This window comes from Maylandia zebra, linkage group LG10, assembly GCF_041146795.1.
Source record: "Maylandia zebra isolate NMK-2024a linkage group LG10, Mzebra_GT3a, whole genome shotgun sequence".
NCBI lineage: Eukaryota > Metazoa > Chordata > Actinopteri > Cichliformes > Cichlidae > Maylandia > Maylandia zebra.
Genome location: NC_135176.1, coordinates 25,976,483 through 25,993,992, shown reverse-complemented (window position 1 = coordinate 25,993,992; position 17,510 = coordinate 25,976,483). Strand labels below are relative to the sequence as shown.

General features: G+C 38.7%; 1 protein-coding gene across 3 annotated transcripts in view; it reads right to left on the bottom strand.

Annotated features, from left to right (window-relative positions):
* The window catches only part of mcama (melanoma cell adhesion molecule a), a 60,275-nt gene extending 47,952 nt beyond the window's left edge, over positions 1-12,323 (bottom strand). Inside the window, exon 1 of one of the 3 annotated variants that reach the window (XM_004573483.5) lies at positions 12,052-12,323. In XM_004573483.5, coding sequence (XP_004573540.1) covers positions 12,052-12,115 — 64 coding nt within the window. In that variant the 5' untranslated portion in view covers positions 12,116-12,323. Of the gene's footprint in view, positions 1-11,024; positions 11,388-12,051 lie in introns of those variants that run through there. The other 2 variants (XM_004573482.5, XM_076889397.1) reach the window with 2 other exon arrangements.
* Positions 12,324-17,510: the final 5,187 nt, after the last annotated feature.

The window sequence follows — 17,510 nt, the reverse complement described above, 5'->3', positions numbered from 1 at the left end:
AAGTCTGCTTGTCATAATACATTTTGGAAAACAAGTAAAACCTTTTAGAAAATAAATACACCACAAGAAATACTAGCAAAAACTGTGTCAAATCTGCATCTTTGCTTGAACAGGATGGTGCCTGCCAACAGCTAACCACGGGTTTTATCTTTATTGTCCTGAACTAAAGCTATTTCAGAGTCTTCAGTCCAGTTTTCACATTGCAAGGGACAGTGTACACCTGGAGTCTTGACATGCCTTTACACTTAAATTGCACTTGTAGAAGAAGACCCCCTGAAGGCAGATTCCAAACGCTGAACTTGAGCTGCAAAGGTAGATCACATTACAGCTCTCATCAGACACGTCTTTAAAATCCATTCCCTGTGTCTGGCAGCGACCAAATCGCCCCTAAAGTCAACTCTGCATCATGTCTCTTTAATAAATCCTGTCTGTGATTTAGTTATCACCCTTCAGCATCTGATTCTTATCTGTGAATACAGCCAGTTGTCACAGCCCACAGCAAGACCAGGAAGATGTTCCAACAAAAGCCTAAATACTCTTGTTATATCTACACATCTCATCCGAATAAACTCATATTAATCCATCTTCATACTGTGGGAAGGCATTCTGTTCAGTTCGAATACGTATTTTTAGATCCTTTACAAATCGAATTCAGCTCATCTCACTCACTGCAAGGCATCTGTCTACAAATCCTCCCACACATTTGCCCCATGACTTCTGGTGGCTGTACACATAGTGTGCACACACAGATTGTAAAAAGATACAAGAATCTCATTTCCAGTAATACAAATGAGTCATTTCAGGAAAATCATTAAAGGAAAGATAAAGAGTCTTTTGTTTAGCCAACATTTAACATTTGCAAGTCCGTTTTTTTTTTTTTGCCATTTAAAATGCAAAAGTTTTTCATTCTTGAAAAAAACAACCTCTTTAGTACCAAAATCAGATATATTTTCTCAAGGCTTAAGAAATACAAACTATTAGTTTGGTGAGGCAATCGACCTTTTAAAGAAAATTTTAAATGCAAAAATAAAAAAACACCAAGTATTAATCTGAAGAACTGGTAGTGAAAGCGAATAAATATTTTGGCCCTGATGTTAAAATGATGTAGAGAAACATTTTAGACAAATTCCTCTGTCCGATCAACAGTAGTTGTTGGTTTTCCTTAATTGCTTAATTTTCTGCCTCTCTTGCGCTTCCTGAGGGACACTTAAACAAAGAGATCAGCCCTCTGGGGAATCAATCACACAAATGCAACAAATGCCCCGCAACCACTTACTGAACAACCAAAAAAGACCAAAATAATTAGCCTGCACTACAAGTCAGCTAAAGGGGAGAAACCCACTCAAAGCATGAAATGTGAGTTAAATCAGACACTTTACCTCTGCAGTGATGGTTGAGCCTTAGGGGCCAGAATAACATTAAAAGACACGACTGACACAGGACTCTCTAATGTTGTTCATCCCCTATGCATAGAATCATGTGCAGACATGCCTCCACACCTTCAGACAAACTTTATTTTGCAAAGCATATAATGTTGGGGGTGTTTTATTATGTTAGCTTACACTAATGTGCAAATTTCACGCTAACAATTCAACAAGAAACCCTGAAATTTTGACAAGTTACAAAAGGCGGTCAAAACCAGCCCCTAAGAAACAGCAACACTGCCAGATGCATGCTATATCCATGGCATGGCACAGCCCATTAGATTGAAGCGAAAACCATGAAAGACTGTCTGGTTAGCCCTGGGGTCCTCATGAATATTCATCTGCACATGCACACACTGAACACAGAGATTTCTTTTCACCATCAAAGTCAGTCTGGATTCAGACTGGTTTCATTTTAATTTAGCAGATGTGAATGCAGGTTTATGTGGCAGGCAACTGACTGGCACAGTGCCAGACATAATGAGCCTCATCATTTTATCTGGAGGGAGATGAATAAGGAAAGACAGTACAGCTAATAATGTAATGGTAAATGCATTTGGCAGGTTATTTTTTTTCACCATGTTTCCTTCCTGATGGTTATAAAACTGTCAAAATCTATGACAAGTCTTTGTTTCCTACAGGCAGAAATAATGATATCAGATATGATATTAGAGGAAAAAACAGCCAACAGGACAACCTGCCCCGACATGGCAAGATGTTCCGTTGGCTAAAAGTCATGACATACAAAAAAGCAAATACATAAAAAAACGAAAGCAGAGGACGGACAAGTAAAGTTAATCAAATTGAAGACAATTTGTTTCTTAGCCGTGAAGCAACAACGGAGAATGACTGTCTTATTGATTTGTTTCTGAAAAAAGAGGGAAGCAGGAAAACCCCCGTTGACCCCATGACCCGTCCCTACCCTTGCTTTACTAACCCATGAACACCCTGAAGCAGTCAAACTGTCACTTTATTTTTGGTATCTGACACAATAATCAGTAACCCATAAGCCTTTGTCCTCTTTGTGTCTTACAGCAGGTATTGTCAGTAACATGTATTTACTATTTTGTTACTTTCCTCATATATAGTGCCGATATCACTTTGCAACTTAATCCTGGTTATGGGCTAAATGGTACTCTAAATATATTTCCCCACAGACACATCGACTGCATTGACAGTTTGACATAAAGTCAAAGAACAAAAGAAATCAGAGGACATGGCATTCACTAGGACAATGGCATGGTCTGAGGGGAAGCCTTGAGCAAATACTTAAGAAGCTTAATGACATCTGCATTGTTCGAAGAAGAATCATATCTCATATCCATTACAAAAAAAACAGAAAAACCAATGACATAGTGCTGTGGTCACATTTCACAAACACCTGAACCCCGCAGGATGGCAAGGGGAATCTCTGCTTCCCACTTTCCAGGAGTAATAATTTATGGACCCTTTTGTAACAAATTGTAAGCAACAATGTTCGTAATTAATGGGTAAATTCTGGCCCAGAGATGTGGCACTCGATCCTTTTTTTAGTGCCTGCTGCTTGAGGTACTATTATAAAATAATTTAGTACTAACCTAATGGTGCAAACAGTAGAAAAAAATTAATATATATAAATATTGCTTCAGTTTCTGCACAATCCAACTTCATTTGGACATGATGGTAAGCTTTAAAGTTGCTGGCTGCAGAAAGACAAAAATCTTAATATCAACGTCCAAAATTAAGCATCTTAATTTCTCAGCTTAACTCTAGGAAATATAAAATATACTAGCTTGCATCAGATTCTACTGCCAAGAATGAAAGAAGGTACAACTAAATCCCAAAACAATCTGGTGTGATTTCAAATCATGTTTCTGGTTAGGAAGTAATTATTCCTGTCACTTGGTTAGGCTTCCCACGTGGAAGGTTATGTTTCATATGCCAAAGTATAATTTCTTTAAAAATCCGACATAAGATTTTACTGATTAACTCAGATGAGAGTAAACTGAAAATTAAACTAAGCTCTATAACCAACGTATGCAGCACAGTATAGAATAAATTCCATCCCTTTGTGTGTGCTCGTGAGAGAACTGTTGATTTCAACAACAGCAAAGCAAATAATCCCAGGCTCTGGCAAATATTAAAAAAAACAAAGCAAAGAAGAGGGCATGAGAGAGGTGTGCAGAGCACAGGGTGTGGGGGGGAGATGGGTCAGAAAAAGGCGGGAAGGAGGCAAAGACCATTGTGGTGTAAAATTTCTCTGTAACACGAGCCCCTGCTTGTTGCCCCACGGCAGATTGTGCCTTGTCCGATGTACTGGCGTCAGGTGTGTGCAGCTGCTCTTTAAGCTCTGTTTGTGGACTAAAAAGGGAGAGAAGAGGGAAAAGGAGAAATGAAAGACTTCTCAATGAAGGCAATACTGGAGGGTTTTTTCGTCTCTCGCCCTGGCACTCAAGGGACTGCTGCCAGGACTTGGACTGTGGCCCAAGACAGTGCCATGTGTCCCACAGATGGGCCTTCTAAATATGAAGGGACATAATGTACAGATGGCCAATTTTGCCTGGGCACAGCTCAAAGACAAATGGCCAAATCTGCTGAAGACTGAAATACTACAAATTTGTCTTATTTTAAGACAAAGAACCCAGTAGTTGTTATGGTACTCCCTGCAGTGTTTTTTCAATAATACTTAGATATTTTACTTATGAAAAAGATACATTTTAAACTTTTAATTGTTATTTTATAATTACAACTAATTCTACTAACAGTATGCAGTATCTATGATTATCAAATCCTGAGGATTCTACATAACATACATAATTATAGAAGACACGGGAGGAGAGTCACAAATAATCATACATTTCTTGGTGAATGGAAATTTTAAGCAATTATTTAGGCTACTGTCAACATTTCAAGCTGCATGTTGTTTCTTTATCATCATTTTCCACTGCAGAAATTCTCAGGCAGTTTAAGATTCCTTTGTGCTCATTCAAACCAAAGAAATTTTCCCCCTGTAGGATGCCTTTCAGCACCGTTTTCAAGGGATAAAAGAAGCAGCTTTTCAGGGCAAGGTGCTTCTGAATGTCTCTGAAAGACTTCTTGCTGGGACTTGACCCTGACTGATTAAACTTGTGACTAGTGTTGTTCTTAATACCATATTTGCAGGGCCCCAGAGAGCCACAAGCAGAAATGTGAACATGTCAAGGTATGGCAAGTTTGTTACTGTGATGTTGTCTCACATTGCCACAGTACACAAATGTTAAAGAAATGGTCTCTGCTATAATTTTTGCTACATTTACAAGTCAGATGCCTACTAAGAGACAAATTTACGAGCAGTAGAAAATGTCGGTATTCTTTTCAGTTCCCCACTGCTGAACAGAAAAGAAGAGAGAGGATGGTGCTTTAAAAAAAAGTCCCCAAAGAGCTATTAAAAATTGTTAAATTGGCAACAGTGAGGTGAAATGAACATGATAACCAATGCTGTGAGTGATAGGGATGTCACACACACAAGCTGAGATGGTAAATACTCCTGGATGAATATCCAAATATGCCGGCAGCATCCCACACGACGGAAGACTACTCCTCCCAAATATCACCAACAACAAAGCACATTTTGCCAAAGTTAACAAAACAACTAGCAAAGTATAAACCACATCATTGCCCTGTGTTATTATTTTTACTCTTGCAATGCAGTCCAAGCCGCTGCAAAATTATAATGCTACTTTGTGAGTTCTGTGGGTGCTACGCTGCAGTGGACATGAAGGATATAAGGAAATGATTTACAGTGCAAGGACACTGTAACTCTTAAGGTGTAACTCTTATGCTCTAACTTTGCTGACATCATCCGCACAGCCAATCCAGCAGGGTAAAATATACCTCTACTTCACTTCACACTGCTCTTACAGTACTGGATAGAAATAATCAATCCTGTGCGAGCAATGCAGCCAAATCCAATATTTGTGAGTCAAAGAAGTGTGATGAAAAAAGCCCCTGAGCACTCTCCCAACAAGACGAGAAAAACCTGAACCTGCAAGATTCCTGAAAAAAACTGAATTCTGCAATGCCTTTTAAGGGAACAAGTATTAAAAAATGAACTTAATGTGTTTCTGGGGAGATTTTTCATGTTTCTGACACTGTGTGATAACAGTTTAACGCTCTGAAGCAACCGTATGACAAATTCTTTACCTCCTGAATGGACACATATCTTCTTAAGTCTCATGAGTAATTTCCTGCATCCTTCACCCTGACTGAGTCTGCTTAGACAACCGTCTCTAGCTCTTAAAAGAGGTCCTATCTTTTCTGAGGTGATTGTTCGCTTTATGGATTTCTCACTGTGGTGAATGATGTGCTTTGAATAACATACCAGGCGAGGATGTTTTGGGGCAGCTCTGAAGCACCAGAAAGGTAGTCGATACAGGAGAGTCCCTCCCAGAAGGATAGGGATCAAACTACAGAGGCAGCTGTTGGAAATAAAATCCCACTCAAACATCAACCATCCACTACACATGCAAGACAAGGCCCTTGAAAAACCTTTCAATTTAGGCTTAAGGGTGATGTCAGCTCTGTTCCTGCCAGCTAAACAGCTAGGGCTTTGATTTCCCAAAACATGTCTTGGATCTTCAGAGCATGCACTGGCTTCAAACCACAAACTGAAACAACAAACACCAATGAGCGCTCAAGCAAAATGCTTTTTTTTTTTTTTTGTTCCAGTCGATTTGCAGCAGAGAAGCAGCCAGGTTGAGCACCTTTTAAAACAAAAGGTATCAAGCCTGCTGTCTTGGTGTTGGCACACATTCAAAATGAAAAAAAAAATAGTTATGTTCTCTGGGAAACTATGATACTTAGATCATCTTTGTTCTCCGACAACAAAGGAAAATGCTTGGTTTACTATCATATACAATATCAAGTCAAATTAAACCACTCAGGTTTAAAGAAAGTGCCAGTCTTTCTGTCAAAAATGTCTTAAAAATCCTAACATTTACTAACATTTAAATAGTCTAAATCAAAACATGCAAACCCCATGTCTTAAAAGTCTGGAATAACACACAAGGTATCCTGCAATCTATTCAGAAGCTTTTAAGTTCGAATGATTAGCTAAAGTAATGAAAAAAAGTTAATGCAATTGCTTGTATTTATTTAATTGTCCACTGTGCTGACCTACATGTTAGCCGAATTAGCTTACATATGCCTAACGCTACAGCAAGTCACCATTATAATACTACAGGGATCAAACAGCACACTCTCTTTAATGAAAACAATGAGCCAATACATTAGATTATATGGCTGTCATGCCTAGCTATCACTCAGGCAAATGCACTAATCCCACATGGACAACTGCAGCCAACAGCTGCACACTTCCTGCCACATCCAGACAAGCCCAGCAGCAAAGCGTAGGCATTCCCAGGCATTCAGCCACGGAGACGGATGAAGAGGAGGTCAGGGAGACCAGCCATTATTTACTAGAGAAGACTGACTCACTGGGATACATTATGACTGCTTTTTTATTTTTCTACATGCTGCAAAAAATATTTTCTTAGAAGTCAAAAATAGACCTGCAGATTTACAGCAAATACATTTTTAATAGCATATTTATATCTCTATGAATTTATTTTCATTTTCAAGTATTTTTCAATATGACCTTGGAGTCAACATGAATTTGAATGTCTCAATTACAGGATTGACTGTTTAATAATTCAACAGTCTGATATTTTTAGAATATAAATAAATGTATATAAACCACAATGAATTATAAATAACATTGTAGAGGACTGCATGGTCATCACTTATTGTCTAAAAATGACATTATTATTTTCATAACTCAACAATTTGAGAAATATTTAAAGGCGACATCTTTAGAAAGCTTGATTGATTGGCTTACTGTCCACGGATATTAAAATATGATATATGATGACAACCAGGAAACACTTACATTTCAGGGTTTGAAACTAGAGCTGGTCCAGCAGTTGTGCTAGACAAATTGCCACTGCTATCTATTCATTATATTTCACATAAATAACAAATTACAAAGTCCTTCAGATGTGTATTAATTCTATCAAAAATGCTTAAAGCCAAAAGAATTTAAGAAAGGCTGAATGTGGGTAAGCATATGAAAGGGAAATAAAAGAAACCTTAATGTCATTTAACACTTCAATACACATAACACCAGCAACATGGTATTGTTTTTGATTAAGCATCATACTTGTAGTACTTCAACAGATTTTCTTCCCCAAGTGATGTTAAAACTGATCAAATGATGTCAATACAACCACTTTTTAAACATCAACCCACCCCTATAGTATGCGGCTATCCGATACACCCATACTATAGGGGTATTATCAGGAGTCACTCCCTAACAGGCAGCTGAATTGTTTGGATACTGAATTTTCTTTAGAGCTGGAATGAGCTGCTCTGTAGGAAAACTTTCAAGTTTACCTCCAAGTGAAAAGTGTGTCTAAGGCCAGTAAAACTGGGATTTGGGGCTAACTTTACAACTTTAGCATTTTCTAGAAGGTGCCCTTAATCGTTTTCAACAACAATGCGAGTTCACGGTACAGCTGGGCAGTATATCAATGTTTTTCTTTGCTTTCTTGTTATGTTTCCAAACAGGATATAAGTTGAGACATTACCAATTGTATTGATATAGCTTGCTTTTGACACTTGGTTCGACTTCTTTATGGTCCAACAATAAATAATATCTCCAAGGTTGAAGGCATATGTTTTAACTGCATGGGTGTCCACAGTAGGTGGTGATTTGTGGAAACACTGTACTTAGAAAGAAATTGCTCTTCTTATTAGGGCTGCAAAAAACACTGATTCTCAGATACTGACCACTGGATTAGGTACTCATTTGCATCAGTATTAATAGCAGCAGTCCTGTTTTTATCTCCTCCAGTTGACACATAACTTCATACAGCCCCTCCCCTCACTAGCATCTGCAGTAGTTGACATTCACAACACTTAACAACACTTTAAGAGGAATTTCGAGAAGCCAATAAAGCTCCAGTTGCAACATTAATTGCTTAACAATGAGTCTTAATTACACTATCCGTGGGTCTGTTCGGATCCCAGTGAGGTAAATTTCAGCTTGCGATGGTCTGTGTGGACATCTGTGTACCTACCTGTTTTTTGTGACAGTATGGACTTGTAGAAAATTTGAATTACAATGCGATCCAAGTGACAGACTTCAAAGAAGCGCAACGGGAATGACTACTCATCTGTTGAGTCTCCAGCTGTCCCTGTCTGCAGCAGAGTATAATCAAGGCATTAGCAATTTACTCAATAGCTACAAACCCAGGGAGTCACAAGGTAGTGTACTCTTAGTGCCCATCCCAAGCCTGAAGGTGCATTTATGTAACAGCCACATTAGCTGACTGTTAATTATCATTAAGGTAACAGCCATGGCTAAACTTTGCAGGTGGGATGTGAATGTTATCAGCCCTGCACGTCTGTAACATTATAATAGACGATGTTAATTTACCAGGATAACAGAACTGTTTGGGTCTAAAAATCATTATGTTTCTCCCAACTGAAGCTAAGAAAAGTCTACCAGCAACCAAACAGAAATTGTGGCAGACTACCTTAACAACTGTGTTTCATCAGCAAACAAAGTATGGAGCCAATTCACCAGAAGCACAGCACTACCTCAGAAAACCTAAAAATACTGACTTTTTCGTTGTTAGCAGTCCCCAAGACAAGCTTAAAATATTTGTCATAAATACACTATGCAATTATGTTAAAACCTTTTTTGCATGATAGTGTCATCGCTGTTCTCTCTTTTTTTTAACTGACTCTTCACTTATAACTGATTTTCTGTCATTTTTTACCTCTTGTAGTATCCAAAATAGTGAGGAGGATTGAGGAATTTCCCAGTATCTGTATTATTATGACAACGATACTCCTTAAACACAACAGACTTCTTTGACAAAAATCGCCATTTCACCCTGCAGATCATGAAAGTTGCTGGTCTACCACTGTGTGACCTTTTTTTAACAGGTTAATCCAGTTTTGAACTAACCCTTTCAAAGACCAAAGTCAAATAACAACACAAACAAACTAACCAGTTGATGCAACAGTAAACCAGCACCTCCTATCTTTTAGCAGGTACGCTGAATAACTGACTTTGTCAACAAAGCACACTGTCTTTGGGTGATGTCACAGTTAGCGGTACACTACGATACAGCTGCTCATTTTAACATCACAAAGAAATATTTATTCAGGTAAGTTGCAGCAGTTTCTTACTAAAGTCTGCGGTACTCACATGTTGTTACACTAACATATATTATATAAAAGCATCTGCCAGTTTTCTGAATGCAAGAGGCATTTTACACACAGAAACTCAGAGCGGATCCCTCCGAGCCTCCAAATGCACCGATGGATAAAACCTTGTTTGGTTAGAAATATTTCATAACAGCATTAACTAAAAAGGCCTGTCTGCTTTCCCTACTCTCTGTTCTGTAAATGTCATCGTAAAAGCTCAGCCACTGCTCAGATTTACTGCTCTACCGCCATTCCCGGACCACTTGCCCATTCTTTTAACAGAACGTGATGATCATATTGATGAACATTGGACTCTGAAATCAATAGTGGGTTGTATACAGTGCATCAACAAAGCTTCATGTTTGGGTTTCTTCTCATGCTCAGGATGGGTTCATTTCCATGCAGCAGAAATGCTTTTAGCCACAAATTGTATTCGAGTAAGTGCCCTTCAAGGTCCATTAGGGAGTAGGTCAGTTTTGACAGGGGCTGGTTTAGAAGCTCTTTAGGGGTCCGGGGTCTCTACCAAAGGCTAATGACCTAATCCAAAAACAGACAGCTTTACTTGGTCTCCAGAGGAGGTAGAGGGGAGATGAGGATTAAATAGAGATAACCCAATTAAGACAAGGCTGATGGAGTAAAAAAAATGTGGATTTAAGGAAAAAAAGAGGGATAAGGTCAGGACAAAGTGAGTTGCGAGAGGGCGGATGGTTTGGGTGGGGAAACTGACTTAATGAGTTTTGATTAATGTGTTTTGCAAATATGATTCTAATAAAAATTTAAAGACACCCATATCAGGTCAATAATTTATCTTTCTTCATTTTTCATGTTCATTTAAAAGGATCAGCCACTGTAATGAAAGCAGTACAGCATTTAACAGTCCAATATAAAGTTGAAAGCACACAGCTGTATCGTCGATATACAACACACTCTAGTTGATCACGTCCTTCAAAATGAGAAGGTGCATGGTGCCATTACCCTACACTGGCTAGATAAACAGTAGAGTTGCAGTTAGCTATCCAAAAACTTCAAGTATTTCCCCAGTTAACCTACTACTTCTACAAAATTCCATAAAAATTAATCATCATAATTTTCCACAGCTCAAGGGAAAAGCTTAAAATAGCTAAAATTGTCAAACAGTACAAAACCCAACAACCCAAAAAGGTTCAAATTGTTTTGAACCTTTAAAAAAAAAGTCAAAATATTGAAATTGAAATGTTTCAGTCCACCCACCTTGTTTTTTAATATGTCATGTAACTTAAAGGGGCACAAAAGGAAGAATTTGCAGTTATTACAAAAGCATTCAGTATTGTACTTCTTTGCAGATTGATTATTCAACAAGCCTCAAACCTTAAACTAATGTTTGCTTACCTGTGAATAGCTTTGATGAGCCCCAAGTCCTTAAGGCATACTGCTTTTCTCTGTCTTATTTTGTACTCAGACAGACCAGACAAACAATACACGAGAACCTTTCACTACCGGGAAACTGTAGGTATTTTTCTCAATTTGAGCCAATCTGGTCAAGAGAATCAAAGAAAATTGTTCATAGAAGCCCCAACTAAAAAGATCTATAAACAGCTTCTAACCTCCACAGCTCCCTGAGGCAATGAGTCACGCCTTTGCAAAAATATTCACAAAAGTTAAACTCAGACTGGCTCTTAAAATGACACAAGCTGAGGATATACAGACACTGAAGCAAACAAACAAACACATTGCACTGCTCTGTGCTTATCTATCCCATCCTTTAACTAAAGAAAAACAAAATGCCCCTGCCTTGAAAACTCAACCCTCTTCTAAATTTGGTGCTGTGGTCTACATAAAGTGTTGTGGTTCTTTAGATGTTCACAGCAGTCGCATTAAACCTTTACCAACTTTCTTCGCAGACCGAGAAGAGTTTTATAACACACGAGCTCCTCAGACGCTCGACGCATGCCCGCGTGCACGCGCTTAGCTCTACGGGCTACAGCTACGCATTTGGTGCTTAATTAGTATCAATTACGCAGTAATGAAACACACCTTTAAAGGCGACGTTTCACGAAGACGACAAGCAACTTAAAAAAAATAAAACATGTAAAACGTGTAGAAGTCAACACCAGGAGGTTCATATATTACTATATTAAAATGAGGATGAAAATTCAACACAGAAGCCAAAAGCTTGTTAACGGAATAAGATAATGAACTCCTCAGAAGCACGCGACATAAAAACACGTCAACGTCTCGAGCAAACGAAACAAACGCTCCGAAAATTGTCGCCGCATCCAAGAAGAGACACGCATCCAATTCTCATTCAAACTCTGCACTCCTCCACGAAACTTTATTCTTTGATAAAAACGCGCAAAAAAAGCAAAACCAAAAATAAACCGTGCTCTTTTACTTCTCGATTTTTTTTTTAACTTACCGCTCACGTGCAACAGGCAGACCTGAAGAAACAGCAGCAGAAACGCTCTACGAAGGAAAGCCATGTCTTTTGCTGCTTGTCCGTATCCACTCCAAAACAAACTGAAGCCAAGTGGTGCGTCGACGAGAAGTTAGCTGCCCGCTGGAGACGGAGGAGAGAAGAGGAGAGAGGACGGGGGGAGGGTGGAGGAGAAGAGAGGGGAGGGGAGGGAGTTCAATTAAAGTCTCAGTGCGGCTGGGATCTCGTATTGTGGGGCCTTAACGTGTGTGGCAGAGGCACAGAGCTTATCGGTGTTTTCTTCTGCTGCAAATTCACGCTGCATAGATTCCTTCTTGGTGGAAAGTCCTCAAGGTCACTGTTTAATATGCCCACCTTATCACGCCTCCGCACCTTTGAGGCCAAATCGCATGGCCTGTTGGCTGTATTCAGTTTAACTTTGCGCTAATGCTAGATCAAGGTTAAAAGTTTATTTATACAGGAGTCTGAAATTTAATTTAGGAGCTACCGGGCTGTAGATTTTTGTAAAATATGCTAATAAGCTGTCCAGATGAGAGTGATGCCACATATCTAGAGCCAGCAGGCAGTTAGCCTCGTTTAGTATAAATTCTGAATGACAGCTTAACAAAAATATGCCTACCAGCATTTATGAAGCTTACCAATTAAGATTATATATCTTGTTTAATAGCCTACATACAGGAAATACGTGTAAAGGGGGAATAAAATGCTCTCATATGAACTAGATTACACTATATCTTAGCCTCTGACTTATCACATTATGTGCAGATTGTAAAATTAAAATAAGCTGACGTGTATTAATTAAAAAGCTTTATAGATGGAGGTTTGTTTGGTTTTTTCTGTTGTGTTTTCTGATGGTTAAGACTGCTGAGATGAGTGTGCCAAACTTAAGACTACTGAGAGGCCAGCGAAGCCTGTTTTTAAGCCGGACAGTGATTTTAAAAAATATTCAGGGTTAGAGGAAAACCTCAACCCTTGACTTGTGCATCTGAAGAACCAGATGGCTCTGTTAAGATGTGGAGGACATTTGGCTGGTATGGTTTGGCTCCCTTTGCCTTTTCAAGGAAGAAGTGCCACTCCAAATAAAAACAAAGCTGTTTTACTCTGCAAGGGGAAATCTTTTTATTGTAATTAGAGATACAGTGCCCACAGGAAGGATGAGGATTTTCACAGTCACCAGAGTTCAAATTATCAACACACTTATGGGAGATTACAGTTTAGACAGCACTATCCACCTACACGGTTGGCAGCAGACCTTATGAACTGGATGTGCAATCAACTTTGACAAGGACATTTGCCTCTAGTCACCTTGCTTTTCAAAATATAAACAACAACACAAAAAGTGCATATTTACAATAATATATGCATAGGACACTCACAGAGAAATGCCTTCACAGTTAAAAAAAATGTCAAAATATTTGTCTTAGATTGAAGATACAACACAGAATGCAAAGAAGACAAACAGGAGATAAAATTTCTTTAAGTGCAGAAGTTTTGTGTAATTATATTATGCCTTTCTTTAATTGAAATATTCAGAAGATTCATCAGAATATTGTTCTGTATTCCTCAACTATCTCATCTGAACATACTTCCCTTCTTTCAAGCTCCCCAACTCCTCAGATATTTCAGACCTGATTCGTAACTACAAGACATCTACTTGTAACCTGGACCCTCATCTAGTCCTCTTTAGAAGTTGCCTCCTCTCTCTGGTCCCTCTCATCTCTGTCAAAACTGCTGCAATAAACCGGATTCTGAAAAAAAAAAAACTGGTGCTGATCCTACCAACTTCCTTTCTAATCAACTTTTCATTTCCAAAATTCTTTTTGCTATTCAACTTCATTCACTTTTATCTCATAACATGTTGTGTGAACAATTTCAGTCTGGTTTTTGCTTTGTTCATAATTCAGTGACTGCACTTACAAAAATTACCAATTACATGGCAGCAGATTTCAGTTTATTCAGTCTATTCTCATCCTTCTTGACTTCAGTGCGGCCTTTGACACTATCAGTCATATCACCCTTCTCAAAAGATTATCTTCCATTGGTATCACTCACACTCTACGTGACTGGTTTAAATCCTACCTATTTGGGTCATAAATATTGATTAACCACCACCTTTGGAAATTCAGGGCTTTGTCCTGGGCCCCTTCCTTTTTATCGTTTATCTTCTTCCCCTTGGCAATATCTTCCATAAATACAACATCAATTTCCGCTCCTGTGCAGATGACACCCAGCTCTACCTCAGTACCAGACTTACATCCACTTTGCCTCCACACTCTCTCATCAACAACATATCTGAAGTAAAATCTCAGTCATCTTCAAAAAAATTTCAAATTAAACACTGACAAAACTGAGGTTCTCCTCATTGGTTTCAGCAGTATCCAAAATTGACCGTTTTTCCTTAGTCATTAAGAATTCCTCTGTGTTCCTCTCCTCACAGGTTAAGAGTGTGAGTGCCATTGTTGACAGTAATTATATTACCTGGTCGGCATATTTGTATCTATGTAACATCAGCCACCTTCACCCCTCCCTCCCTCCCTCCCTCCCCATACTACTTCTATCATTGTTACTTTTCGCCTGGATTACTACAGTTCCCTCTTCTTTGGCCTTACTCACAAATCCCTTCATAAGATTCAGCTGGTCCAGAATTCAGCTGCCCGTATTATCACTAGCACCACTCTACATGCCACATCACTCCTGTTCCGGCTTCACTGGCTCCCACTGAAATTCCACATCAACTTCAAAATTCTCCTACTGGTATTCAAGGCCATCACCCCTCCATATCTGTCTGACCTTCTCCATGTTGTCACTTCCTCTTGTACTCTAAGATCTTCTTCCTTCCTACACCTGACTGTTCCCTCTGCTTGTCTCACAATCAAGGGGTTCAGAGCTTTTAGTTGGCCCGCTCCCCGGCTTATTTTCCAATATCAGATATATTGATTAACCGCCACCTTTGGAATTTCAACTTTAAAGCCCATCTGTTTAAAATGGCTTTTTACCTGTGATCACATTTCCACTTATAGTTTTTATTTGTTTTTCTGCACAAAGCCATCCATTTAGTGTCCTCTTTAGTCATGCTGCCCACCACAATTTTAGAAGAAGCACTGTAAACTACTAAACTGCAATAACTTAGCCCTTAAATTTCAAACTTAACACTCTGAGTGTTTAAGTTTTTCATTGCCGAACTGCATGAATTAGTGTAATTTATAGTCAAAGTGTATCAGAAGAATTCATCTGAGGATGACAGTGACCTCACTGGGCTGGCCTGGACTCCCGAGGCCCATCCATAACCCTGGCATTGTCCACTTCCATCATTAGAACATCCAATGGGGAAATGTATTCTGAAGGAACAATCTTCCAGATTGTTCCAGCACACCACTATTTGTTTTGGCAAATAGTAGCTCAGCACCTTGCAAAGACACTTTATTTTCTCTAACTTGTCATCACTATACACCATTTATAACACGGATGAAAGATACAAATTGTCACTCTTAGATACAGTAAAAAGGATATGGAGCAAACTATGTTTAGGAAGGTACGAAGCCAACATAGACATAAGCTCTTCTGGGCTCTCACATGTTTTGAATGGCCTCGGTTCATTAATGAACTATGTTACTTTTTCCTCTGTTTGAAATCTTTGACCTAAACTAAATTTGCCTACACTGGGAGGGACCTCTTCCACAGTACATGGAAACATCTGATTTACATTCTATCAGTAAAGCAAATTTGAAGGTTCAAACCACCTTGTGGTGCAGTTTGAATTCAATGATGTGTTGTTTTCACCTCAGATAGATAAAAGTGTTAACACTAGACTGTGATTTCAGAGACAGACACTTAGTGTTTGCTTGCTTGTTACTGATGTCCGAGGCAGCAGCTAGTTGAAAACCCCTATCTTCTTTAATCTCTGAGTTACTCATGCAGCAGCTGCTAATGTAAAACTGCAATTCTGGAACCAGCTTTTACGACTTTACTACTAAAAAACAGTCCCTTTAAATCAAAAGCTTTTCAAGGTTATTCCAGTTATCCACTGCTGAGTAGAATATATGCTCATAATTAGTCAAAGACACAGTGAATTTACTGATTATTGCATCTATGCATGGTTGTCAGACACCTGTCTAGGTATGTAGTCTTTTTCACCTGTTTGTCTTTTGTCTTCAGACGGAGGGACATGTGGGTCTACCTTACTCAAGTCTTAGAACTTTGGAGTTTTGTCCAAAAATCACATAACCCATAAAAGGGGGTTAATACTAAGACACCTGGTAAAAAAGACTTTTCTATCTTTATGTCAAACAGTTTTGCTCATATGTCTTCCTCACCTTGAATTATTGAATGAATCCTGTATTTAAATATTTTTTGCTTGATGGAGGTTAACAAATGTATCATCACTCTAAGTTTCATCAACATATATTTAGTTTTGCGAGTTTCAGTGTGCAAACTGAGCAAAGTTTAGACACACTGGACTGCTTCCAATACAGCAGCTCCCAGTGTTTTTAATCGCTGCATGTGGGGTCACCTTGGCTAACAGCTGCAGCAGAAAAGTTTCCTGGAGTTGGTCACCCAGTTGTTCGACCCCCATCATAAGTGAAATTACAGCTATGGGCACGATGCAGGCATTAGGCCTGGAAACAAAAGCCACTTTGCACAAAACACTTAAAAACCCTATAGGTAAAACAGAAAGAGCTTCCAAGCATGCCAGTGATCGGCGCACTCTTTCTACCTCAGTCTGACCTAATTAACTATGTTACTGATAAATACGACCTTCCTTTAAGGTATAAAACCTTGCAGCAGCATTGTAGCCGAAAACTTTGAATGAATTCTTTAATAATTTGCCATACTTACATACAAGATTCCTAACACTAAACAATGTTTTGCTTTATTTACATGGATTTGGCTGCTGTATGGAGTGCTGTGGGAAGGTGTTTGTCTCTTTAAAATCCCTTCAGGCTGTTTCTCTGCATGTTTAGTCAGCAAACTGACTCAACCTACACCTACTTTGCTCACATTTGAGACTTTTATTGTGAAACTGTTACACTATGACTTGTCTGTAGTGATGTTATAGCAATAATTACAAAAAAATGAATGTTTTGTTGCTTTATATTGATCAATCCAGTCATAAATCATCTGACCATTCAAAACAAATGCAAACAGATGTTCTGCTTCATTTAAGCATGAATTTTACATGTTACACACTTAATTGTATGACTGCATTTTTTAAAATAAACTGGATTAGCTAGACAAGACTGGGAAGGTTTGGACAGGTGCAGAGGAACGTTAACGCTCAGTTCATCACTCTAAGATTTCCTGTTGTAACCTTAGTTGCTGCTGGTTTTTGGTGCCATCCACTTTAATATTCTGAATCATGAATTTAACAGCTGTTTGAAAAAGTACATAGATTTTAAAAAAAAATTATTCAAAAATGTATTCACTAAAATGATTTTTTAGTA